Below are 25731 nucleotides of genomic sequence, written 5' to 3' on the forward strand. Positions count from 1 at the left end.
AAACCTTCCAGATGTTTGACTTTCTTCCTTCCTAGCTTCCAAAATTCCACTGGAATACCATCTATTCCTGGGGACTTTCAGATTGGTTATACATTACTGATTTTAGCTCATCTCCTTCTGCCTTAATTGTCTAGCCTTATCTGCATCTAACCTTGACATATTTAAGTCTTCTGTAAATATTTATGTTTGTGTTTTTTCTTGATTTCTTCATTTCTCTACTTTATGCAGATTTTCATAAAACATCCAAAATATCTCTAATATCTGTACATGATCTCTGTTTATTTTTCTTGTTATAGGCTCCCCAAGTTTGGCAACAAGCCTTTTTGCTTTCTGTTCCCTAACTTGTTGTGGTAGAAGTTTTTGTGCTCTGTAGTTATCAAAAATAGTTGTTTAACAGCAGTCTTTCTAAACTCATGCATATTATCCAGGTATTCCCTTATTTTCTCTTAGCACTTTGCAGTTGCACTTTTTATTGTTCAGTGAGACTCCTCATATTCTGCAGTACTTCAACCTTTGTCAGTCCCTGTAAATAATTCTTCTTATTTCTTAACCATATCCCTTTTTCCTGCCCTATTTTTAAACTCCACTTTCTGGTGTACTTTCTATCTACCCTATTAACTATGGAATCATTTCCACTACCCATTCCTTGAATTTCTTTCTTTATAACAGGTAGGCAGGGAAGTAGCACCAGTTTCTCATTTGTACTTCTTTACCATGCATTTTTGTCTTGGTTATTATTGGCCCATGATCTGAAACAGATATTGGATATGTGTCAAAGCTCTCAATTAAATGCATGTGTTTTGTGAAATATAGTTTGTCTAGTCCAGCCCAGTTTTTGTACCTTAAGAGAATAATATGTAAATTCCTACTAGTGAATTCATGTTTTCCATACCAAATATTGTCATGAATTTCTTCAGAAATCTACCACCTTTTGTTACATTTTCCTTCTAGGCCTCCTCCCTGATAAATCCTCATTGTTGCAAATCAAATTTCAGTCCCTCACCTGTAAGTAATTTTCACTCCAGAGCTCTATAGTAGCAGTTTTATGTAAAATACAAGTACATTCCAGTGTAATCCTCATCCCTTGCCAGTAGCCCCTTACTACCACAAATCTACCATTATTATCTTTTCCCCCATCTCATTTATTACTGGAGCTGCTCTAGCAATTGATGTAAGGGCTCTTCTTTTCCTTTGTCCCTAACATTCTGCTGAATATCTATCCAGAAATCCTTTTTTATCAAATTCACATGCTCAAATCTTTCCAAATGTTTCTCTTTTAGCATTGCTAGTTATACTCTGCATTTCTTAATATAATTAAATATTATTTCCTTTTTGTCTATACTTGAGTCCCTTCACATTCCAAGGTAACATGGAAAGTGTTGCCATTATGATAAGAAGTTTTCCTTCCCACCTACTTTATATATATATATATATATATATATATATATATATATATATATATATATATATATATATGACAACTTTTCAAATGTCTCTCTCCAGCTTTTTGTGATGCATGCACCCACTAGTGTTTGGCAAGTAGCAAGTTGATCCTATGTAAAGTTTTTTCTTAGGTCCATTTGAACCTATACCACATTTTGCAAGTCTTTTTGTTTTATTGAAAACCCTCAAGAAAAGAACAGACCCCAAGAATACCCCATAATCTGTTCACTTAATGGAAACACAAAACTATGTAAGTCTTCAAATAATGAAGTTTAATCCACTCTTACAGGAACGATTGTCCCAAATATAGTGAATGTCATTGCAGAATATTTTCTAGGTTTTCCTGTCATTCCACAACTAGATCATGCCTCTCAAGTGCAAAGAAATCTGGACACAGCTAAAAATAATGAGGGGACAAAAGCTCAAAATCAGGGACAAATCTTAAAAATTGCTCTTATAAACTTAGAAAGTTGCTAAAATAATAGGTTTTGCAGTAGCATGCATACTCTGAATTATTTTCTGAAACTCTCAAAGGTTTGTCATCATTTAATGACTTCAATCTTCCATGATTTGCTAGAAAACCACAAATTTTATATGAGGAAAACTCTAACAATATGAGGTGAACGTCTAGACATAATTGTCTTTCATAGTGTATTTAGGGAAATATGAGCTATGCAAAAGTGGGCAACCGCCTCTTATATTCCATGGGATACAGTCTTTGAGAGGACAAGTCATACTGGAAAGAGCTATGTGATAAAGTTTCCATAATGTGTTTCAAGGAATATGAGCCCCACAAAAGCTGACACAGCCTCTCATATTACATATGATGTAAACAATTTAATGAAGTCTGTCAATAGCTTCGGAAAACTAAGCATTTGCAGTGATCAAACTCTAAACCACTTTACAAACAACTCTTTTAGATGGACCTGCTGAATCTCAAATTAAAATGTTTTCTTAAATGAACGTCTTTAGTGGTTGTTCATGGCGTGTTTTCTCATGTTTGAATTCCGTTTTTTTTTTTCTTTTTTTAAATAAAAATACACTTTTTAAATAAGAAAGCAGTTCCAATGCTGCTGAGCTGGTAAACTCTCACAGGTTCTTCAGAAATATTCAAATAAGGGACTAAACCTATTAAGCTTAGAGACTGGGTTCTCGTTTTTCCATCTCCAAGATGTTTCTCCAGTCAACTCCCCTGGACCTTCCCACTATTCACTGTATCTACCTTTAAAGAACTGACCTGTTGAATATATTGTATTAAAGTAAGAACACTCATTCATCTACCTACTTAACAAACTTCTTGAAACTTCAACTAGGAATCTTTATTGCACCCAGAGGGAGGGTGGGCATCAAGGAGAGCGAGACTGTCTCCTAGCTAAAGTGATTTTATCTGGAATATTCTTTTATACCAAGTATTCCAATAGGAAAATACTTCTTAAACTTCGTGGATGTTCATAGGCAGCTTCATACCAAGACCATCTTGTAAGAACTCAAACTATATGTCTGATTCATCTGGCAATGTGGGTGGAAAAGTCTCCCAAGTCATGTTGTACAGATAGCTGTCACACTGCACAATTTTTGTGTGCCAGTCTAATAATAGGCCATTGACAACCAAACCAAAGAAACACTCTTATTAGATCCATTGCAACTTCTACAACATTCTTCAAAAACTACTAGTTATGATTTTTTTTGCAGGAGCTACTTGGCCTACTTTGCACAGCTTTCTGAAGCACTGTAAATTGAATGCAACTACCAAGCATAGCTTCTCCTTTGAAGCTTACTATACTCTGGGGCATCCTGTCATGGTTCCACCCAAGACTTGAAGGCTGTGGAGCAGTCCTATCAGTCAAAGTGGATGGTCAGGATAATGTTAAATACAAAAGTTATGTACTCCACGTAATTCTGGATATCAATTATCGTGAGTCTATTTACTTTAGCAATCCACTTCCCATCCCCTCCAAATTCTCGTGCAACTTACAGTGCTAGACAGATCTTGTAGAGCTAGCTTCTAGTATGTTCCTCAGTTAGTACAATGTCTTCCCACTACTTATGAGTCCCTTTTGTTGGGATCTAGGCAGAAAAAGTACAGTTTTGTACCTACCATAAATGTAGATATTCGAGTGTATACCCTGCTGCAGTCATTACACTTGGGTTATCTGCCGTCAGGCGGTCCCGTAGTTGGCCAGAATTCCAAAGTCTTGGTCCAGCATCGGTTGCTGTCGCTTCTTCCCTGACGTCAGAGCGCCAGGGGTATATAAGAGGCATCCAACGCCATTTTCTTCAGTTTTTCTTGCCCCAGATGTCAGGTGCCCCCAATAGGTAGGCGATATATATATATATATATATATATATATACATATAGCTATATAAAAATAAAACAATACTCTTAGGCACAAGCAAATACACCACAGAGGTAGCATAGAATAGAGTGATAGAGATAAGTTCACCTAGTTCAGAGGGGATGGAGGGAGGGTAACCTGGACTGCAGCAGGGTATAGACTCGAACATCTACATTTATGGTAGGTACAAAACTGTACTATGTTCATCGTGTTACCCTGCTGCAGTCATCACACTTGGGTAGAATCCCAAAGCTAAGGATGGGAGGTGGAGTCAAACAGGGTTAGAGGAGGCTAGAAGGCCCTGCAAAACTGCAGTGGCGAAGCCAGCCCTAATCTTAGAGTAAAGTGGTAAGTGATAGTGTTTGGTGAAAGTGTGTACTGAACTCCAAGTTGCACCTTCCAGAATATCCTTGGTAGGCACTCCCCTGAGGAAGGCTGTAGATGTAGCTGCTGCCCTGGTGGAGTGGGGCCTAATGCTAGCAGGTACTGGTTTTCCATGGTGGGTGTAGCAAAAACGTATGCAATGTCCTATCCATTTGGAAATGGTCTGTTTTGAGATAGCCTTTCCTTGTGATGCTGTAGCATAGGATACAAAAAGCTGGTCAGATTTTCTGAAAACCTTAGTTTTATCCAAGTAGTAATGTAGCTGCCTGTGAATGTCCAAGGAATGCAGGAGTCTTTCTCCTTTGTTCTGCGGATTTGGAAAGAAGGTGGGTAAATGGATGGGTTGATTTAGAGCCACACTGGATACCACCTTAGGCATAAAGGAGGGGTTAGTTCATAGAGAAACTCTGTCTTGATGAAAAATGAGGAAAGGCTCTACCGCCATAAGAGCCTGAAGCTCTGAGACTCTTCTGGCTGAAGTAATTGCTAGCAGCAGGGCAGTCTTCCATGATACAAACTGTAAGTCAGCTGAGAAAGCTGGCTCAAAAGGAGGTAGCGTAAGTTTTTCTAGAACGAAATTGAGGTCCCAAGTTGGTGTTGGTGCTCTCCAGGGAGTCCTAATGTTTTTGGTCCCTCTGAAAAACTGCCTTAGAAGTGGAAGTGAAAATTAGGGAGGATCTGTGTTGTAGTGAGCTGAAATAGCTGAGGCGTGGATTTTAATAGATGAAGAAGAAAATCCTTTGTGTAATATCTCAGTTAAATATTGTAGAATCTGAGGTATGTCCTGCAGAAGGGTATTTTGGCCTTTAGCTTGGTTCCAGGCGCAAAACCTTTCCCATTTGTCTGAGTAGGCTTTCCTGGTGCTGGGCCTCCTGGCCTCCAGAATAATATCCATAACAGCTTGTGAAAGAGGAGCTGGCTGGTTGCTTAGGAGATTTCCATGCAGCCAAATTTAAGGTTTTGAGCTGGCTGTGTAGAATCTGACTGTGTTGCTGTGTGAGCAGATGAGAAATTTGTGGTAAAATCCATGGTGGGCCCTGGGCCATATTGATTAATAGTGGTGGCCAGTCTGGGGCAATAAGTATCATTCGTGGTCTCTCCATCCTGACTTTCAGCAGCACCTTTGTGAGAAGGGGCAATGGAGGGAAGGCATAAACTGACAGCATTTTCCAACTGAATGAGAGTGCGTGCATTTTCCAAGCTTGATGGTGAAATGTCCTTGTGCAAAATTTTGTTAGCTGATAGTTTTGAGGGCTGGCAAACAGGTCTATGTCTGGGTGTCCCCATTTTTGAGTTATCATTCCAAATGCTTGTGGATCCAGTTTCCACTCGTGGGGATCCATGATGTTTCTGCTGAGGTCGTCTGCCAATGTGTTCTTTTTTTTTCTGGCAGGAATTGAGCTTGTAATTGTACTTGGTAAGCCAGTGCTGTGTTCCACAAGGTCATTGCTTGCCTGCGTAGAGGGCAGGAGTGTGTACCCCCTTGTTTGTTTATGTACCACATTACTGTGGTGTTGTCTGTCCTTATTATAAGCTGTCCTGGATGTAAGAGGTCCTTGAAGGCTGTAAGGGCATTCTGAACAGCTAGCATTTCTTTTTGATTGATGTGCAGGTTTCTTTGATCTGCAGTCCATATGCCTTGAATGCCATGTGTGCCCTCCAGGCATAGTCCGATGCATCTGTTGTCATAGTTTGCCTGGCTGGGGGTAAGGTGAAAGGCTGACCCTTGCTGAGGTGACATGCCTGTGACCACCATAGAAACTCCTGTTGAAGGCAGGGAATGAGAGGTGTCATTGTTTCCAAGCTGTGGCTGTGTTGATTCCATACGCTTTTTAGGCAGAATTGTAATTTCCTCATATGCAGTTTTGCAAATGGTATTAGTAGTATGCAAGATGCCAAGAAGCCCAAGGCCTGCAGAATTTTTCTTGCAGGGAGTTGGGTTTTTGTTGCCATTGTTTTGAAGTATTGAGTTAGCTGTAGTTGTTTGTCTGGCGTCAGGTAAGCCATCTGGGCTGTTGTATTCAAGCTGGCAGCCAGGAATGTCATTTTGTGTGAGGGCACTAGTTTTGATTTCTTTTCGTTTACTGTGTACCCTAGGCAACTTAGAAGGTGTTTTACAAAAGCCAGATGATGTAAGAGAGTGTCCTTGCTTTCTGCTTGGATGAGGCAGTCGTCCAGGTATGGATATATTTGAATTCCTCTTTGTCTGCAGTATGCAATTACTGTTGCCAGGCATTTTGTGAAGACCCTGGGTGCAGTAGATAAGCCAAAGGGCAGTGCAGAGAATTGGTAGTGGGTTGAACCTGCAATGAAGCGGAGGTATCTTCTGCAATTTTGTCTGATAGGGACATGCAGGTATGCCTCCTTTGAGGTCCAACGTTACTAGCCAAGCTTTCTTGCCCAACATGGGAAGAAGCTGCTGTAGTGTTAGCATCTTGAATTTGGGTACTTGCAAGAAGGTGTTTAGAATTGAAAGGTCCAGAATGGGTCTCCAAGCATTGTCCTTTCTGGGGACTAGAAAGAGCCTTGAGTAAAATCCTTGGCCTTGCTCCTGTGTAGGCACCAATTGAATGGCTGTCATGTCCATGAGAGCTGTAATTTGTTTTTGTGCCTCTGCCCATTGATTTTGTGGCAGGTTTGGCATGCCTTTTATTGTTGGCAAGGTGTGGAAATGGAATCTGTATCCTTGTGAGATAATGCCTAGGACCCATTTGTCCTTTGTGACGATGCGCCAGTTGTCTGCAAAAAGTGCTAATTTTCCTCCCAAGGGAGCTGCCAAGAAAGTTTTGCTTGGCAGTTTGAGGTTTAAGTCATTGTGTTTGCCTTCTAGTAGTTTGGGACCTGTCTTCTCCTCCCTTCTGTGTTGCAGTGCCCCATTGGTGAGGTTTGTAAGGGATTTGTGCTTGTCCTCTGCCCCTTGGGCGCCTGTATTTACCCCTCTGTGGTCTGTCAGAAGCTGGAAAGGACCAATATTTTGTTGGCCAATTTCTGCTGAAGCGTGGGGGCTGTACCTGTAAGAAATTTTTGACCGTCTGCATGGATTTTGCCTTATTCTCCATTTTCTTTAAAACCTCTTCTGCTTTAACCCCAAATAAGACATCATGCTGTAAGGGTGCATCTAGTAACTTTGCTTTAACATGATCAGGCAGAGTTTGTTCCTTTAACCAAGCATGCCTACGTATAACAGACCCAGTAACAGCTGCTCTACAAGAAGCTTCCAAGGAATCAAATCCACATTGTAAAGTATGTTTGCCCACCTGTTCAGCTGCATGCAACAGATCCTGCATTTCCTTGAATTCAGACTGTTGAGGGTGCGTGCTCATTTTTTGATTTATTTGAGACATTAGGAATTGCTGGTATTTAACCATGTGAAATTGACAATTTAGTGCTCTCATAGCCAGAGTAGCTGAGGTGTAAACCTTCTCCCCCCACCTATCTAGTGCTCTGGCGTCTCTTTCAGAGGGTACAGGATTTTTGGCCATAGAAGCCTTAGCCCCTTTGGGACCCTGGGAGATCGTCTCTGGATCAGCAACAGGGCTTTTGAAAAGGAATTTGTGTGATTCAGGCACTCTATAGTATATATCTGGTTTGACTGGAGCAGGAGGCAGAGAATCTGGATTTAGACTAGATTTCTAAATAAACATCATCCACAATGTCTAAAACTGGGGGGATAGCAAGTGGTCTGTGCTGGGGGAGTAAAAGAAACTCTCTGAGCCTTTTCTTTGAGTCGGAGTAGTCCTGACCTTCCCAGTGGAAATGTTCCCTCATGGTATGTAAGGTTTCCCCAAAGGAATAGTCTTCTGGGGGAGAGGCTGAGGGAATGGAATCTTCAGCATCAGAATCTTCATAAGGGGGAAAGGAGTAGTCCTGTTCCTCAGAGGAGCCTGAGGAAATAGACACTTGATCAGAGGAAGCATAATCCTCCTCTTGTCTAGGCCTTTTGTCAGGGGGAGGGGGGTTGGGAACTCCTGATTAAAGAAATCAAATCTTCAGCCATTTTAAGCATCTATTTATTAAGCATTGGGCCTTGAACTGGAGACTGAAGTGCAGTCTTTTTTGGTTTTAGAGGAGTCTTAAGCTTAGCATAAGATGTTATGGTGACAGTAGTCGCTCTGAAGACACCTTCTGAAACCGAAGGTGTTTCTGCAGCACCAGTTTCTCCTTCTGCAATGTCGTCGGTAGGGCCTAAAGAAAATGGCTGCGTTGGCCTAGAACTCTCAGCTAGAGAATCCGAAGCGGTCTGGGGTTCCGATTCTGCGGTAGCTAGGGGCTGCGTAGGCACCTCACTGAAAACCGGAGGACCGACGACCGGCCCAGCCGAGGCCTCGGAGTCTGGCTTGGATCTAGGCTGCCTTTCTTTATCTTTGCGTTTTTTATGCATGCCGGTAGTCAGTTGCTCTGACGGCATAGTGTAATAAAATTTTCTACAGAAGTAGTGTCGTGCAAAATCAAAGCGTCGCTTTATAGTTCGCTTATTGAACCTAGCACAAAACTGAACAACCAGTAACGTCGTGGTCTGGGCCTAGGCAAGGTATACAAAAAGAATGAAAGTCCTTATGAGGTATTTGCTTCCCACAAGAAATGCAATTGTTAACTTTTTCTGACATCGGACTGAGACAAGAAAAGGTTTCCCAACGGGATACTTAGCTTTGAAGACTTTGGACTGAAACTCGATTCGAAAATCTCATGTGTCGGCCGACCGGCACTTGCAAACTGCTTCTGCTTCGGGCACCACGCGGCAAGAAAGACTGAAGAAAATGGCGTTGGATGCCTCTTATATACCCCTGGCGCTCTGATGTCAGGGAAGAAGCGACAGCAACCGACGCCGGACCAAGACTTTGGAATTCTGGCCGACTGCGGGACCGCCTGACGGCAGATAACCCAAGTGTGATGACTGCAGCAGGGTAACATGATGAACATCTTGATCTGAGGAGTACAGATGGGTGTAGGTGCTTTATGGGAGCAGAGAAGGATTTCAGTTTTGAGATAGTTATGGTCACCCGGTTGGATCTGCTTGATGCCAAATTTCATCATTTGAATTGGATGCACTAGAGATAAAGATCTGACATTATGATAAATATATAACTTTTGTTTTATGTGTTCTAACTGGTATTTCTTTTTAAAATCTTCTGGAAAGAAGCTGAGGAGCATGAGCCTAAATGTATCTAGAAATTATATCTGTCTCCTGGACAGTTTCAGTCTAAAGTGGCTAAGATCATAATAGGGCAAATATTAGCAGAGTCTTCTCACTAAGTGGTCTTTCTCAAATTGTCATAGAGCTTGTCGGACCCAGCAGCAAGCCCTACAGTGAATCACTGACAAATGCCATTTGCACTGGTATGCCTGTCTGCTGTAGTAACACTATTGTTATTAATGTGCTGCAACAGGAATTATTTTTTTTCATGTCATTCTGAAGACCTGCATTTCTTCCATTTTTCTTAAAAGATAAAAGCTGTCCTTAAAAGGTTGGAAACAGACACAGCTTTTTAGCTGGAATCCATTGATTTTTAGCTGTCTGCATTTTTTAATGATACTACTGTGTTCCTTTAGTCATACTTGGTTTGTTCTCTACAGGCATTTCCCTTGCACAGGCCAGACATGCCTGTGGATAACTTGGATAATAAGCCATGGTAAGGAAGAATAATCAACAGCTCTGGTGTCAACATAAAAATGGCCCTCAAGAAAATATTTCTCTGGAGGCAGTGTAGAATTTCAACTGCTTTGGCTGAAGTTGTTCAGATCAGAAAAAAAAAATGTATTTTACAGTTGACATAAACAATTTTGGAATTCTATAAAGGGCCTTTCTGGCTCCCTTTCAAAGACAATCTTACTAAACATTTAATTCCTCAGTAAATCTTTTGTTAATCTTTTCAAGTACCATGTCTTATTTAGTGCCAGCTTCCACCTTTTTAAATAACTGATGTTCTATAGTCCTATCTCTCCTTCATTCTTACATATGGGTTCGGAGCCGATCCTCGGCTCCGATTCAGCCAATTACAAAGCTCGAAGTCTCTAAGTTGGCTCGTGGCAAGGCAGGTATCCCTTAATGCACTAGTAACAATCCCCAGATCTCATTTGTCGCTCTCCGAGTTCAGAAGTGTTCTCTTTCCTGGCTTTGGCTAAGTTGGAATATGTTTTTCTTCAGACATTTAATAGTGTTCTTTTTTACTGAAAAGTTAGTTTAGTATTAATAGCTTGCTGTTGTTAACATGCAAGTCGTTAGTGTGTTTGTGAAGTTTTATCGCAAATTGTTCTTGCTATTTGTTGGCTGTCGCTTCCTCGCTTCTGCAGGCCTTTCTTTAGTGGTATCCCTTTGTTTTCTGTTGTACTAGTTATTGTTAATCTTTCTCTATCTCGCCTATCCCTCTGTTCAGGGGTAGGCCCGTTTAGGTTAGAGGACTCAGTCCTCTATTGCCTTTCTTCCTTGTGTGTTGTTTCTTCAGCAGGGCTAGGCCCATTTAAGTTAGAGGACCTAGTCTTCTGTTGCCTTTCTCCCTCCTGTGTTGTTTCTTGAGCAGGGCTAGGCCTGTTTAAGTTAGAGGACCTTGTTCTCTCTTCTTTTTGTCTGTCTACCATTATAGTGTGTTGTTGTTGATAGTTATATCTAAAGAAACTAAAGACCATGAACCTTCAGGTTTTAAGAAATGCTTAAAATGTTCACAAAAAATGTCCTTGACTGACAGGCATAGTATTTGTGTTTATTGTTTGAGAACCATACATCTACAGGAGTCATGTAATTTCTGCCATTCTTTTAGTTCCCGGGTTCTCCAGGAAAGGAAGAATAAACTGATTTTAAAAGGTCTCCTTAAGCCTTCCTTTGAGGATTTAACTAGTTCTTCCACTTCTCACTGCAGGTCTCCCTCTTCAAAATAAGAGAAGGTTAAGTCAGTGAAAAGGCAATCTCCTGTACCGACTCACAAATCAGGACCTCCAGAGAAAGTTGCCAAAGTTGACAAACCTTCTACCTCTTCGGCTCCTCTGCCTTTGGAGCCGGTTGAAATTATTGATGTAGACCTTCCAGTTTTGGCTCCAAGTTTTTCAGAGCTTATAGCTGAAACCATACCTTGGAGCTGGTCAAGGGACTTACTGCCAGTATCCCCAACACTTAGATCTCCAATTTTTCGGAGATCTCGATCCCCTACCTTGTCTTCCAGATCCTCCAGGAGTCTTTCTGAGGAGGATGTCGAGAGGGTGGTGCTTAGACTTTTGAAGTCGTCGGTGCTAGCAAATTTGTTGTCTGCTCCGACCCAGTCTGTTCCGGGGTCATCTAAGGCCTTATTATCTGCTTCTGTTCCTCCTCCGAGCCATGCCAGTCTTTTGGAGCCAGATCTGTTAGTGCCGTTTGTTGTAGAACCATCAGTTCTAGCACCCCAAGTGGCTTTCTCGGAGCCGTGTTCCGCAGTGACACCTTCATTGCTGTCCTTGGTGTCCAGGAGCCGAAGGGACACTCGGACCTGACCTCCTTCGGTTCCGAGCCTACCACTCGGTGGGTCAGCTCGGCTGAGCTCGGATCCTACATCTATCTCGAAGCCGATCGCTCCGGAGCTGAGGGCTACTTCCGCTTCTTCGGAATCTGTGGTGTCCTCAGAGCCGGGGGGATCTGCCTTCGAGATGATGAACAGCGTGCTGTCCAGATCTTCAGCTCTACACAAGGGTACCGATGTTCTTCCCCCTCAAGCTCTGACTTCTGTTTCAACACCATCTCTCTCGACAGCAAAGACCCGCAGCCTCAGGATCCCTCCTTGGGTGGCCCCCAGTCTTCCGAGACCTCCCCAGAATACCCTTCTGAGGAGCCTCATCAGAAGAAAACTTGCAAGAGGGAGCTTGTAGACTCCCTCGATGAGTCCATCACTTCTGACAGTGATCTTGATGAGTCAGAAGGGCCCCCTAGATCATCCTCTGATCTCCTTCGTAGATATCCTAGAGATCCTGAAACAGAGAGGTGGCTGGCCCACCATCACCCCTTCTGATGAGGAGTCAATGTACCTGAAGGCTTTCGGGTCTCAACCTTCAGCCTCGTGGGTGTCTCCATCTTTCAATGAGCTGTTAGATTTGGTGAGTCGAAAGGTGTGGGAAACTCCTGACGCCGTGGAACCAGTCCCTAGAAGCCCGAACAAATTCCTTTCAATTCCCAAGGAAAAAATAGTTTCTGACCAAAGGTGTGTCTGTAGATGCTATGGTGGTGGCAGCAACCACAAAGAAGGAACTAGCAGAGACTTTCTCATCTGTCCACCCACCAAACAAAGATTCTCGAACGATGGACAAATACAGGAAGCATATTTTTTCTTCAGCGGCATTTACACTCAGATCGCTGAATTACTTCACCCATTTTATTAGACTTCAAAGAGATCTCCTAAAAGATCTGGGAGATAATCTCCAAGGTACTTTAACTGAAGGAGTTCCGGAGAAGGTTACTGCTCAGTTGTCCACCTTAAACTCTATTAACTCCTCCATGAGGCTGATATCTTACGCAGCAGATGGAGCGAGCAGAGCAGCGGGTTCAGGAGTTTCCCTTAGGAGACAGTCCTGGATGCGCATGTGTAACTTTGCTGTGCCCTTCAAATCTACATTTACCAATGCCCCCTTTGACATTTCCTCTCTGTTTGGACCAGAGGTAAAAGACACACTCACCAGATGTGAGCAGGAAGGGAAGACTCTCTGCCGTGGGAGTACATTTTTCCATTCCTTCTAGACTATACCCTAAATGTCAGAGAGGGGGAAAAATGTGGTTCAAGAAATCTCAGAGATTTTTGCCGGAAGCACAAGGTGATTCTTTCTCCAGAGGGCAGAGGAGGAGGAAATAGTGGTATATGTTGCCCTAGAAGCAGGGGGAGGTCCGCAAAACCAGGGTGACCGCAATTCTTTTTGTAGACATCCCTATCAGCGCTCCTGAAGTTAGGCCCGGCTCATGTTCTCTGGAACCAGTCAGGGATCACTTTTCTTTGTACCCAGAAGCCTGGCACGACATCACACAAGACAAGTGGGTACAAAGAATAATTTCCAGAGGATACTCCATACCCTTCTCTTTTCTACCTCATCTAACCAAGAGAATCCCAGATGTTCCACCCAATCACAGGGATGAAGCAACTATAGAAGTCCAAAAGTTGCTTCAAAAGAGAGTCATCCAAACCGTTCCCGCAGACCAGATAGGATTCAGAACTTACTCCAGATTCTTTTTAGTGCCAAAACGAACAGGGGACTGGAGGCCCATCTTGGATCTCAGCAAGTGAAATGAATCAGTGAAGAAGTCCAAGTTCTGAATGGTAACACTGCAGTCTATACTCCCTCTGTTAGGGAAAGACAATTGGATGTACTCCATAGACCTCCAAGATGCGTACTACCACATAAAAATGGACAGGGCATCAAGGAGTCATTTACGCTTCCGGCTGGGAGCCAGTCATTACCAGTTTTGTGCTTTGCCCTTTGGTCTCACCACAGCCCCCAGGGTGTTTACCAAATGCATGGCGGTATTAAAGGCTCACTTGAGATGTTTTGGATTCCAAGTGTTTCCGTATCTGGACGACTGGCTCTTGACTGCCACCACCAGGCACCTACTTCTACAACCCAGGGATTCAACCATCCGAGTCTGTACTCAGCTAGGCATCACTATAAACTGGGAAAAATCTGTCTTGTCACCCTCTCAATATGTAACTTTTATAGGTGCAGAAAGAGACACAGTCGCAATGATGGCTCGTCTTCCTTCAGACAGAGTGCAAAACCTAAGACAACAAATATACAGCCTGCTTCCCCAACACAAGGTTAAAGCGAAGACAGTGCTCAAACTTCTGGGAACCATGGCCTCTACTATAACTCTAGTTCCGTAAGCCAGACTACATATGAGAATTCTACAATGGCTACTCTTTTCCCAGTGGTCTCTTCAGCAACTGCCTCTGTCTCATCCCATTTTGATAATGGAATCTTGCAAAAAGGACCTTGGTTGGTGGATCCAGTCCAATCAACTAACGATAGGGAGACCATTCATTTCTCGCCAACCTGTTGCTACTGTGACCACAAATGCCTCCCAGATAGGTTGGGGGGGGGGGCTTTATCTAGGAAGGACAGTCCAAGGCACAAAGCAAGAACACGAAGCTCACCTGCATATCAATGTTATAGAGAAGAGAGTAGTGCTACTAGCGTTGCAAGCACTTCACAACTTTCTTCCTCAAGGGACAATAGCAGTCCAGTCAGACAATATGTCAGTGATATGGTATGTAAACAAACAAGGGGGAACCAGATCTTACCCCCTATGTCAAGAGGCTCTATGTGTTTGGCAGTGGGCGATATCTTCCCACCCCTTTCTAGTTGCAATGCATATCCCAGGGAGATCCAATGTGATAGCCAACAAGTTCAGCAGGGCAATCTTAATGCCTCATGAGTGGTCTCTGAATCAGAAAGTCGCAGAACAGATTTTCTGCAAATGGGGACAGCCTTACTGCGATCTGTTTGCCACCCCAATGAACACCAAATGCAGCAGCTAGTTCACCCTTATCCCCCCCCCCCCGGTGGAGACACCAAGAGACGCACTTGTCCACAAATGGCCCTTGGGACTTCTTTATGCTTTCCCTTCCTTTCTACTAATATCAAAAGACTTTGGGAAGCAGAATGTTCCTCATCACTCCTTACTGGCCTTGACAGATTTGGTTCCCCTTTCTCAGGCCTCACCTTCTGGACGATCCATGGACTCTGGAGCCAGACCTTCTGACACATATGTCAGGCATGTTCCATCCCTGTCTCCACACCCTCAACTTGACAGCTTGGCTGCTGCACTTCCATTCCTAGTTAGGCTTCATGATTTCTCCCCTGCAGTTACACATATCCTAATGTCAGCTCATAAACCTTCTACAAGAAAATTGTACGCTAGCAAATGGAAAAGATTTTCTCTTTTGGCATAAGCTAGGAACATAGATCCATACGTAGCCTCCATTTCCTTAGTATTAGAATTTCTAACCGAACTTTTTCATCAGGGGTCAGCTGCTGCTACAATCAAAGTTCAATTAGCAGCCATCTCCAATTTTCATTAGGGGCAACATGAACCTAATCTTATGGCTCACAGATTGTGTAAATCATTTTTAAAAGGCACTACCTTACTAAGACCTCCTTTTCAAGAACCTATATCTCCCTGGGATTTAAATTTTGTTCTTTCAAAACTTACCTCTCCACCTTTTGAACCTTCACATACATGTGGTTTAAAGTTCCTTTCATGGAAGACCATTTTTCTAGTAGCCATTACGTCCGCCAGAAGAGTGTCAGAGCTGCAAGCACTCTTAGTCAAACCTCCTTACTTGATATTCCATAGAGACAGAGTTTCTCTTCGCACTAACCCTTCCTTCGTCCCCAAGATTTGTTCACAGTCAAATATTAATCAAATTATTGAACTGCCAGTCTTTTTTCCAAATCATACAAAGTGGGATATAAGTTTCATCAACTTGATGTACACAGACAGTTAAGGTTCTATCTACATAGAACCAAAGAGTTTAGGTGATCAGACCAGTTATTTATTACTTTTTCAGAGACGAGAAAAGGAATGCCAGTCTCCAAGATAACGTTATCAAACTGGATTTCAAATTGCATATCTTTTATTTACTCTTCTAATGGCAAAGAACTCCCATTTAAAATTAAAGCTCATTCCACCAGGTCTATATCCACATCTGCCACTTTTCAAGCCAGAATTCCAATGGACAGTATATGTGCAGCAGCAACTTGGGCTACCCCTCATACCTTTATTACTCATTACAAATTGGACTTGGCCTCCAGGGGTAGAGCCTCTTTTGGTTCCACGGTTCTTAGGAGTATATTCCCTTGAGCCACCCGAGAAAAAGGTGCTATAGACACTGTCCCATATGTAAGAATGAAGACGAGATAGGACTGCAGAACATAAAGAAGTTATGTACTCACCATAACGTTCCGTGTTTGTAGTCCATCTCGCCCTTCATTCTTAAGAACCCACCCACCTACCCCCGTCCAAGTATCCTTGGAGGATCTGGAGACAAGGTAATGTCTATCTTCCTTAGGGGTGGAGACCTTTCACCTTTCATCTTTGTTTTTCCTTGTGGAAATACCTTTCTATAACTATTATAGACAGCAGCAAACAAGATCTGGGGTTTGTTACTTGTGCATTATGGGATACCTACCTTACTATGAGCCAACTTAGAGATTTTGAGCTTTGTAATCGGCCAAGTTGGAGCCGAGGATCGGCTCCGAACCCATATGTAAGAATGAAGGGCGAGATGGACTACAAACATGGAACGTTATGGTGAGTACATAACTTCTTTTTTCCCTACTTTCCAACCGGCTTAAACCCTTCACCCATTGATTCTTTTAAGAAAATTAAACCCAGTGGTCCTTTGTGCACTGGGAAAGTTGCCTAAAAGTCAGATCCAAGAAAGTCCATTTTCCATTCTTTTTATTTAATGGCAGTCTCCTGACCTCCTTACTTCATTTATAAACTCTTTCTCTCCACTAGCATAGATTCCTCATACTTTGAACAAATGAATGTTTTTCTGTTATATAAAACTGATTCACCCTCCCAACCACAAGACTGCTGCCTTAATACAACCCTTTACCTATCAGAAAACTATTCAGAAATGTGTGTACTCACAGGTGCTTGACTGTATAAGTAAGTACAGTCTATTAACTAATAGTCAACATGGATTCTGTAAAGGTTTTACACTCTTAATGTTGTCTGTAATGTTACTAATCTAGCTTACATAAGTAAGTACCAAGGTCTGCTTACCAGAGCTAGCTCTCTATATATATATATATATATATATATATATATATATATATATATATATAGAGAGAGAGAGAGAGATGACCCATGCATGTTGAGTGATCATTCACTCATTCTTGCTGTCTTAGCTGCCATTCCTAGGCAATGAGGAGGGGGCTTTTGTCATCTGGTCCCAAAACTGCGTCTCAAGAATAAGCATCAGGCTATCTCAGGGTCATTTTCTTCTAAATGAGCAATAATCATATATGGAGCTCCCCCCCCCCTTAAGTCTTGGTCCTAGATCTGATTCACAAAGGGCTTGTGGCTGACCAGATTTGCAGATGACTATAAGTTGGGTGCTGTCATTGACTCCCCAAATGATGGTAACACGCTGCAAGAGGGTCTTACAGCTACAAATAACTGGTGCCAAAGTCATGGCCTTAAGTTAAACATAAAAAAATGTATTATCATACCATTCAACAAAAACACGTCCCATACTGATTACCACATAAACAACAACTCCTTAAGCACACAACCTATTTTTAGGAGGCTTGGGTATTCAGAATGACAACAATCACACATTCGATCATCATGTGGCAGCAGTGGTCAGGAAAAGCCTTTTACTTTGTTCGTCTCATAAGTAAAGGGATTGCATCCCGAAAAAAGAAGGTTATTACCTTTCTGTATTCCTCCCTCATTAGGCCTGTAATTGACTGTAATTCTCTTTGGTATGTACCTCTCAAAACACCTGCACCAACTGGAAAGGCCACAAAAATACCTCATAAATTGAATCCATGGCCTCCAGCATCTGTCCTATGCGGACAGGCTTTAATCACTATCACGCTACTCGGTATCATACAGGTTGCTCAGAGGTGATCTGTGTTTCGCCTACAAGGCAATATCGGACCCTGCCCTACTAGTGATGCTCCATATCCTTAAGTCTAATTCCTCACACATTACCCACTCAATAGCCCTAAATCTACTATGCGACATCAACAAAACCTGCTGGAGAGACAGGTTTGTCTCCCAGATGCTAACCTGTCTCTGGAATAGACTTCCCATACACGTCAGAGTACCTCACTGACCTTGTAGCGCAACCTTGATGAGTGGATGGGAAACCACAAATTTGTCCCAGGGGTTCTACCTTTGTCCCTCATTGACAGGTCCGACAGGTGCTGACTTAGGGTTCTTTTTTGAGGATAAACTATTGGCAAGGCTTATAAGGACCCAGGGGCATTAACCTAGTTACCTCCTATGATCCTGTGAGCATTGTCACCATAGATTTGCCTAAAGTCTATCTAACTATGTATACTGGTGGCCTCCTCTTAAAATCAGATACAAATGTGGAGCTCAATTGAAAAAAAACATCTTTCAGACAGACTTCACTGCTGTCTGGATTTGACTCCAACTCTAATATTAGCTTTAAAACATCTGCTGTATTGATTTCTGAATTAATACAGAGTTTTAAAGACATTGGTCCTGTCTCTATTCAAGGCCCGCTGAACAACCTTATTGGCCAGGTCTGCCATCATAAATGCTTTAGAGTTGTATTAGACTGGACTTAACACGCTCGTTTAAGGGATGTATGAGCAGAATGACAAGGCTGACGTAGCAATGGAGCTATATAGTTTTTAAATATTCTCACACATAGAAAATGAATGTTACTTGATATACATTTTTCTGAAAGGCATACATAATGAAGACCTCATGAAGGCTGATGACAAATTCAAGTTTTGAGTCTTTACTGAGCATGTTGACAGGCACTACAAAAAAGTTGCCTGGTGTCAGAAGTAAATATATTTGTTTGAGTTGTTTGTTCTCTAGTGCGTATATATATATATCATCATCATCATCATCATCTTCTTTCAGCTGTTCCCGTTAGTGGTTGCCACAACGGATCATCTGTTTCCATTTCTTCCTGTCCTCTGCATCTTGCTCTGTCACACCAACCACCTGCATGTCCTCTCTCACCACATCCATAAACCTTATCTTAGGCCCTCCTCTTTTCCTATTACCTGGTAGCTTCACCCTTAGCATCTTTTTCCCAATATACTCAGCATCCCTCCTCAGCACATGTCCAAACCAATGTAATCGTGCCTCTCTGGCTTTGTCTCCAAACCTTCCAACCTGGGCTGACCCTCTAATATACTTATTCCTAATCCTGTCCACCCTCGTCACACCCAGTGCAAATCTTAACATCTTTAATTCTGCCACATCCAGCTCAAACTCCTGCCTTTTTGCCAATGCCACTGTCTCCAACCCATATAACATAGCTGGTCTCACTACCATCTTGTAGACTTTCCCTTTCACTCTTACTGGTACTAGTCTGTCACAAATCACTCCTTACACTCTTCTCCACCCATTCCATCCTGCTTGTACTCTCTTCTTCACCTCTCTTCCACACTCACCATTACTCTGAACTATTGATCCCAAGTATTTAAACTCATCCACTTTCGCCACCTCTACTCCTTGCATCCTCACCATTCCTCTATCCTGCCTCTCATTCACACACATATGTTCTGTCTTAGTCCTGCAAACCTTCATTCCTCTTCTCTATAGAGCATATCTCCATCTCTCCAGGGTCTCCTCCACCTGCCCCCTACTCTCACTACAGATCACAATGTCATCTGCAAACATCATAGTCCATGGGGACTCCTGTCTGATCTCGTCTGTCAACCTGTCCATCACCATTGCAAATAAAAAAGGGCTCAGCGTTGATCCTTGATGTCATCCCACCTCCACCTTAAATTAATCCGTCACTCCCACCGCAGACCTCACCGCTGTCACACTACCCTCATACATATCCTGTACCACTCTTACATACTTCTCTGACACTCCCGACTTCCTCATACAATACCACAACTCCTCTCTAGGCACCCTGTCATATGCTTTCTGTAAGTCTACAAAAACACAATGCAACTCCTTCTGACCTTCTCTGTAGCTCTCCATCAACACTCTCAGAGCAAACATCGCATCTGTAGTGCTCTTTCCCCGCATGAAACCATACTGCTGATTACGTATCATCACATCCCTTCTTAACCTAGCTTCCACTACTGTTTCCCATAACTTCATGCTGTGACTGATCAAATGAATCGCTCTGTAGTTACTACAGCTCTGCACATCACCCTTATTTTTAAAAAATCAGTACAAAAACACTTTTTCTCCATTCCTCAAGCATCCTCTCACTTTTCAAGATTTCATTAAACAATCTGGTTAGAAACTCCACTGCCATTTCACCTAAATACCTCCATGCTTCCACAAGTTTGTCATCTGGACCAACAGCCTTTCCATTCTTCATCCTCTTCATAGCTATCCTTACTTCCTCGTTGCTAATCCATTGCATTTCATGATTCACTACCCCCACATCATCCAACCTTCTCTTCCTCTCATTCTCTTCATTCATCAACCCCTCAAAGTACTCTTTCCATCTGCTCAACACACTCTCCTCGCTTGTGAGTATGTTTACTTCATTTTCCTTTATCACCTTTACCTGCTGCGCATCTTTCCTAGGTTGGTCCCTCTGTCCAGCCAATTGGTACAGGTCCTTTTCTCCCTCATTAGTGTCTAACCTTTCTTACAACTCTTCATATGCCTTATCCTTAGCCATCGCCACCTCTCTCTTTGCCATGCACCTCATCTCCTTATACTCCTGTCTACTTTCTTCATCTCTCTGACAATCCCATTTCTTCTTTGCCAACCTCTTTCTTTGTATACTCTCCTGTACTTCCTCATTCCACCACCATGTCTCCTTGTCATACTTCCTCTGTCCAGATGTCATACCAAGCACCTTTCTAGCCGTCTCCCTTACTAGCTCTGCTGTAGTTACCCAGCTATTTGGTAACTCTTCACTGCCACCCAGTGCCTGTCTTAACTCTTCCCTGAACTCTGCCTCACAATTACCCTTTTGCAGTTTCCACCATTTGATCCTTGGTGCTGCCCTCACACTCCTCCTCCTCTTCTTGATCACCAACATCATCTTACAAACCACCATCCTATGCTGCCTAACTATACTTTCCCCAGTCACCACTTTACAGTCTCCAATCTCCTTCAAACTGGCCCTCCTACATAAGATATAATCCACCTGTGTGCATCTTCCTCCAATCTTGTATGTCACCCTATGCTCCTCCAGCTTGTTAAAATACGTATTCACCACAGCCATGTCCATCCTTTTTGCAAAATCAGCTAACATCTGACCTTCTGCATTTCTTTGTTTAACACCATACCTACCCATCACTTCCTCATCCCCTCTGTTCCCTTCACCAACATGCCCATTGAAATCTGCTCCAATCACCACTCTCTCACCCTTGGGTACAGTCATCATCACTTCATCCAACTCACTCCAAAATGTTTCTTTCTCGTCCATTGCACACCCAACTTGTGGGGCATATGCACTAACAACATTCATCATTACACCATCAATTTCCAGCTTCATAAACATCACTCTATCCGACACTCTTTTCACCTCCAAAGCACTCTTAGTATACTGTTCCTTCAGGATAACTCCTACACCATTTCTCCTCCCCATCCACACCATGATAAAACAATTTGAACCCACCTCTGATACACCTAGCCTTACTCTCCTTCCATCTGGTCTCTTGCACACACAGTGTACCAACCTTCCTTCTGTCCATCATATCGGCTAGCTCTCTCCCTATACCAGTCATGCTGCCAACATTCAAAGTTCTGACCCTCACTACCACATTCCTAGCCTTTCTCCTCTCTTCATGCCTTCCCCCTCCTCTCCTCCTTTGGCTAACTGTAGCCAAATTTCCGCCAGCACCCTGTTGGCTAACAGTACTGGTGGCGGTCATTGTTAACCCAGGCCACGACCGATCTGGTATGTAAATATTTACTGGTGTCTGCATGAATGATTTGGCCAAGTTTTACGCTGGATGCCCTTCCTGACGCAACCCTCCCCATATATCTGGGCTTGGGACCGGCACAAAGAAATGCACTGGCTTGTGCATTCCCCAGTGGCTGGGTTGCATCAGATTACAGAGTCAACAGTTAAAAGAATTAACTGATGAAATGGAAATATGCAAGAAAAACGATGTAACATATTAAGTGAAAATGTGAAATAGCAGTAAAATTTACAACGAAGAGACATGAGGTGCTCAGAAAGTTGAGATTCAAGCTTTATACTAGATGTGTTAGAGAGAGAGAGAGAGAGATGATTCTATTGTTTAATTAGTTTTGCAGAAGACGCAGGATAAAAAAATGTTCTGCAAAGATTTGTAAAAGAAAAAGTGTCAAAAGATTGTGTGTTAAGCTAAACATGAAAAATAAATAGTTATTACTATTAAAATGGAAGGAGATGATGCTGTGAAATCAGAGAATATATAGCTAGTGGAACATGAAAAGCACATGGACCTTTTCAAAAGACACTCAGAATTAATAAAATATTACAGTTTAAACTAGAAATATGTACTAAGTGTTATATTTAGAAGCTTTTGAATTGTGAATATAAAAACAGAAACCATAAGTTCCTTTTTGAATAGCAACACAAGAGCAGGAAGGCAGTTCACCTAATGTCTGTGTCATGTGATGTTAGTTGTACAGGAAGAAACATATACACAGTTGAGTGTAGAGCAAGATAAATACAGGAACAGTCAGCCATTTGTAACTCATATACAGAGTCCTGGCAAAGATGTCTTGGTATTTGTGCTAATTTATTTACAGGTTGTGTGGCATTTACTGTTCATTGTGGCAATACATTCTATTTCTCACCTTCTCCACAAAGAAGTATTTCCTTATTTCTAATTTAAAGAGACTGTGTATCACTTCATTTGCTAAGAAAAGCTGCTTAACATTTGATTGTCATTAAGTACAGAGTAGGTACCTTCTCCTTTAAACGTGGCCACAAAGTTTACTTTCTAGAATATGATACATTAAGACTGGATGCAGAAAAAAATGTATTCAAATCAGAGGTAATTTTCTACTTAAGCAATCTACCAGCACCAAAAGTAAGATAAATAAAATGTTTTCCACTTCATAATGTACTTGCGTGATCATTAATGTTACTGTTTCTTTTTCAGAACCATTCCAGACATCTTAGAAATTTCTTCCGATGTCAGCAAAGATGTTGCTCTGCATAGTCAAGCACTTTATGAACAGACACATGATATGGGAACTGTTAAAAATTGGTACTTTAAATAATCCTTTTGACATCACAAGGGACCACTCAAAATAGAGCTGTTAAAATATTCTGTGCATCTTTTTCAATTCTGAAAAAAAATGGTGCTAAATTTTGATCAAAAGCCTCTATTTATGAAAGCACTCTGTATTACTAAAAAATGAATTTTGCTTGAAACCACCACGAGGAAGAAAGTTTTAAATCTTTTTTTTTTTTTTTTTTTTTTTTTTTTTTATGAAAGCACTCTGTATTACTGTTAGAGTTGACTTGTCCTGAAATTGTTGCTGGCTGGATTCTTCAAAGATGACATTTTCCTTTGTTATGGAACCGGATCCTTGTTCATATTTGAGACACTCCCTTTAAATGTAAGTTTAAGATGGATGCTTATGAGTAATACAAAATCTGAGTTTGAAAGCCCTCTGCAATGGATAACTTTTATGATTTCCTCATATGATATCACCATTTCAACTCTTAAATCTCTAACTTTCACTATCAAGGCAGTGTGTACATCCTCCTACCTGCACATATCACGACATCCAGTCCTAGCCTTGAAGGGCATGTCCAGGCCTTGCATATCCCATTGCTTAGGATCTCTCCTTACATACTTCATTGGAAAGATGTTGTTTTCAGTGCCTGACAACTTGAAACCTTGCGCATGCTAATGTATTAATTCAGTCATAGTTCAGAACCCACATGGCATTGTCTGTAGTGCGTAAGAGAAGTGCATAACATAAAGAACTGTCATAAATGTTAGTCATAGCCACTTATAAGAGAGAAAGACAGAGCAAGGAGATTGAGTCCTATATCCTCTTGAAGAAGATGATGTAATTGAAGTGTGGACAGTGGACTGGCGAGAAGGGGTGTGTAATAATCTTGTTCAGGGTCAGATAGGATGGTGAAGATAAGGGATGCAGAAGCCAGACACTGTCTGAAATCCTCCTCTCTGTCCTATCACCCACCCTCCGTCACCTAGTAAAGGATCAAGGGTACATTCTTCATCATCTGAATTCAAAAGAAGCAGGAGAGCTGCAGTATGGCAACCGCCTTCAGCAGTGTTTCCTGGAATGTCAGCACTGATGTTCCTGTACCTGAGTTACCAGAGCATGACAGAAATATGTCACTTTACGCAGATTAAGTCCTTGAATCTTCTATGAAAGCTTGGTAGTTGACATCTGGCTCTGATACTTTTCTATACCACCTTCTGAGTTGATGATGTTTTTTGGCAAAATTTGAGGAGACTTCAAGTCTTCTTTCACAAGGTGGACCTGTGGATATGTCATGTAAACGATAATGTCTGACAGGGCATGTGTTATTGCAAAAATAATGCCTGCCCAGGGTTGTTGTAAGGCCAGACACTACAATCAAAAGGTCAGTCCTCCCCTAGAAGAGCATTATTTCCCAATAACACACAATCTGTAGGGCACTGTTGTGTTTAGAGAATGGGCTATCTGTTAAATAGTTTTGTATTTTTTAATTACTGGTATACTTGTTTCCTCCACCTTATGTTTCAAACTTGCTGCAGCATATTTAATTGCTGGTGGAATTATTTTACATCCAAAATATAATTTATGTAAGTATTTAATGTCTACATACATTCACTCGCACAGACACACACACACACACACACACACACACACACACACACACACACACACACACACACACACACACACACACCAGCTCTGGCCACTTTGTTGAGTGAATCCACTTCAGATGTTTCATTGTGATTAATTGAATAAAAATAAAAGAAATCAAAGACTGCTAGGTTTTGCAACCCTCCAATACCTGTTAACTGTCCCTTACTTTAGTGCTCTGTCCTGCTGTGTCTTTTGTACAATGTTTGATTTATTGGTGTATCACAGTGGATTAAAGTCAGTCAATGATGCTCAACAGTAAGAGTTTCATACTTCTTATTGTTCAGATAATGTCTGTAGTGTACTGCCTGTTGCAGTCAAATGATGTTAGTGTGTGATGTCTCTGTAGCTTTTTCAGTCATGCTTTCTGTCACCCCCCCCCATACGTTCATAAAGATGCACATACACAAGCAGGTAGATATACACACAAGTGACATGCACACGTTACTTTTATTTTTATATTCACTTTACAGTTGCTAAATAGCAAAGCATTGTTTAGTGAGGTTAAAAAATGTCAGCCATTTGCTTTCTTTTTTCTAAACTTCACAGCAGCTTGTTATGTTTTTATTGGGCATTACAAATACATTAACATCCTGCTGTAGTAAGTTTTATCTCCAATCATGGTCAAGATGTACAGGTAACCCATTCTGTAACCATATTAAATTTGGGTTTGCTGTCTGACAAAGTGAAATCTGACCTTGCACTGAGCACTTTTACGGAATACAGTGTGACACCTCTGAAGGACCTGTGCAGACCTTTCTCATTACCAAGCATCTTCTTTAGCATGTCCTATCCTGGACACCTGTTTCTCCTCACTCAGTGCCTACCTGCTATTTGCTGTTTATTTCATTTATCTGGAAAGAACACACCCCCTCATAGCTAAAAGAGTTTCTCTCTTTCTCATCCTTCACCTGACAAACAGATGTTGAGGACATATTTGAGAAAAGCACAGAAATGAAAACTCCCGTCAGTATAGCTCCTCTCCTCTTGATCTTTCCTTTAAAAAATGCATTCAGGCTTATGAGATTCTCTTTGGGCAGGCCACAAAAGGCTGCACCACTGTTCAGGGACAAAGTGTAAGGAACCTAGTGT

The 25731-nt window shown here is 41.9% G+C and overlaps 1 protein-coding gene across 1 annotated transcript in view; it reads left to right on the forward strand.

Annotated features, from left to right (window-relative positions):
• HAUS8 (HAUS augmin like complex subunit 8) overlaps window positions 1-23186 on the forward strand; it is a 792482-nt gene extending 769296 nt beyond the window's left edge. Inside the window, exon 12 of the mRNA XM_044054770.1 lies at window positions 22908-23186. Within this exon, the coding sequence (XP_043910705.1) occupies window positions 22908-23028 (121 nt within the window). The 3' untranslated portion in view covers window positions 23029-23186. The remainder of the gene's footprint in view (window positions 1-22907) is intronic.
• The last annotated feature ends 2545 nt before the right edge of the window (window positions 23187-25731 follow it).

Source organism: Protopterus annectens, chromosome 13.part0, assembly GCF_019279795.1.
Source record: "Protopterus annectens isolate FY-2018-M chromosome 13.part0, PAN1.0, whole genome shotgun sequence".
NCBI classification, from domain to species: Eukaryota; Metazoa; Chordata; order Ceratodontiformes; family Protopteridae; genus Protopterus; species Protopterus annectens.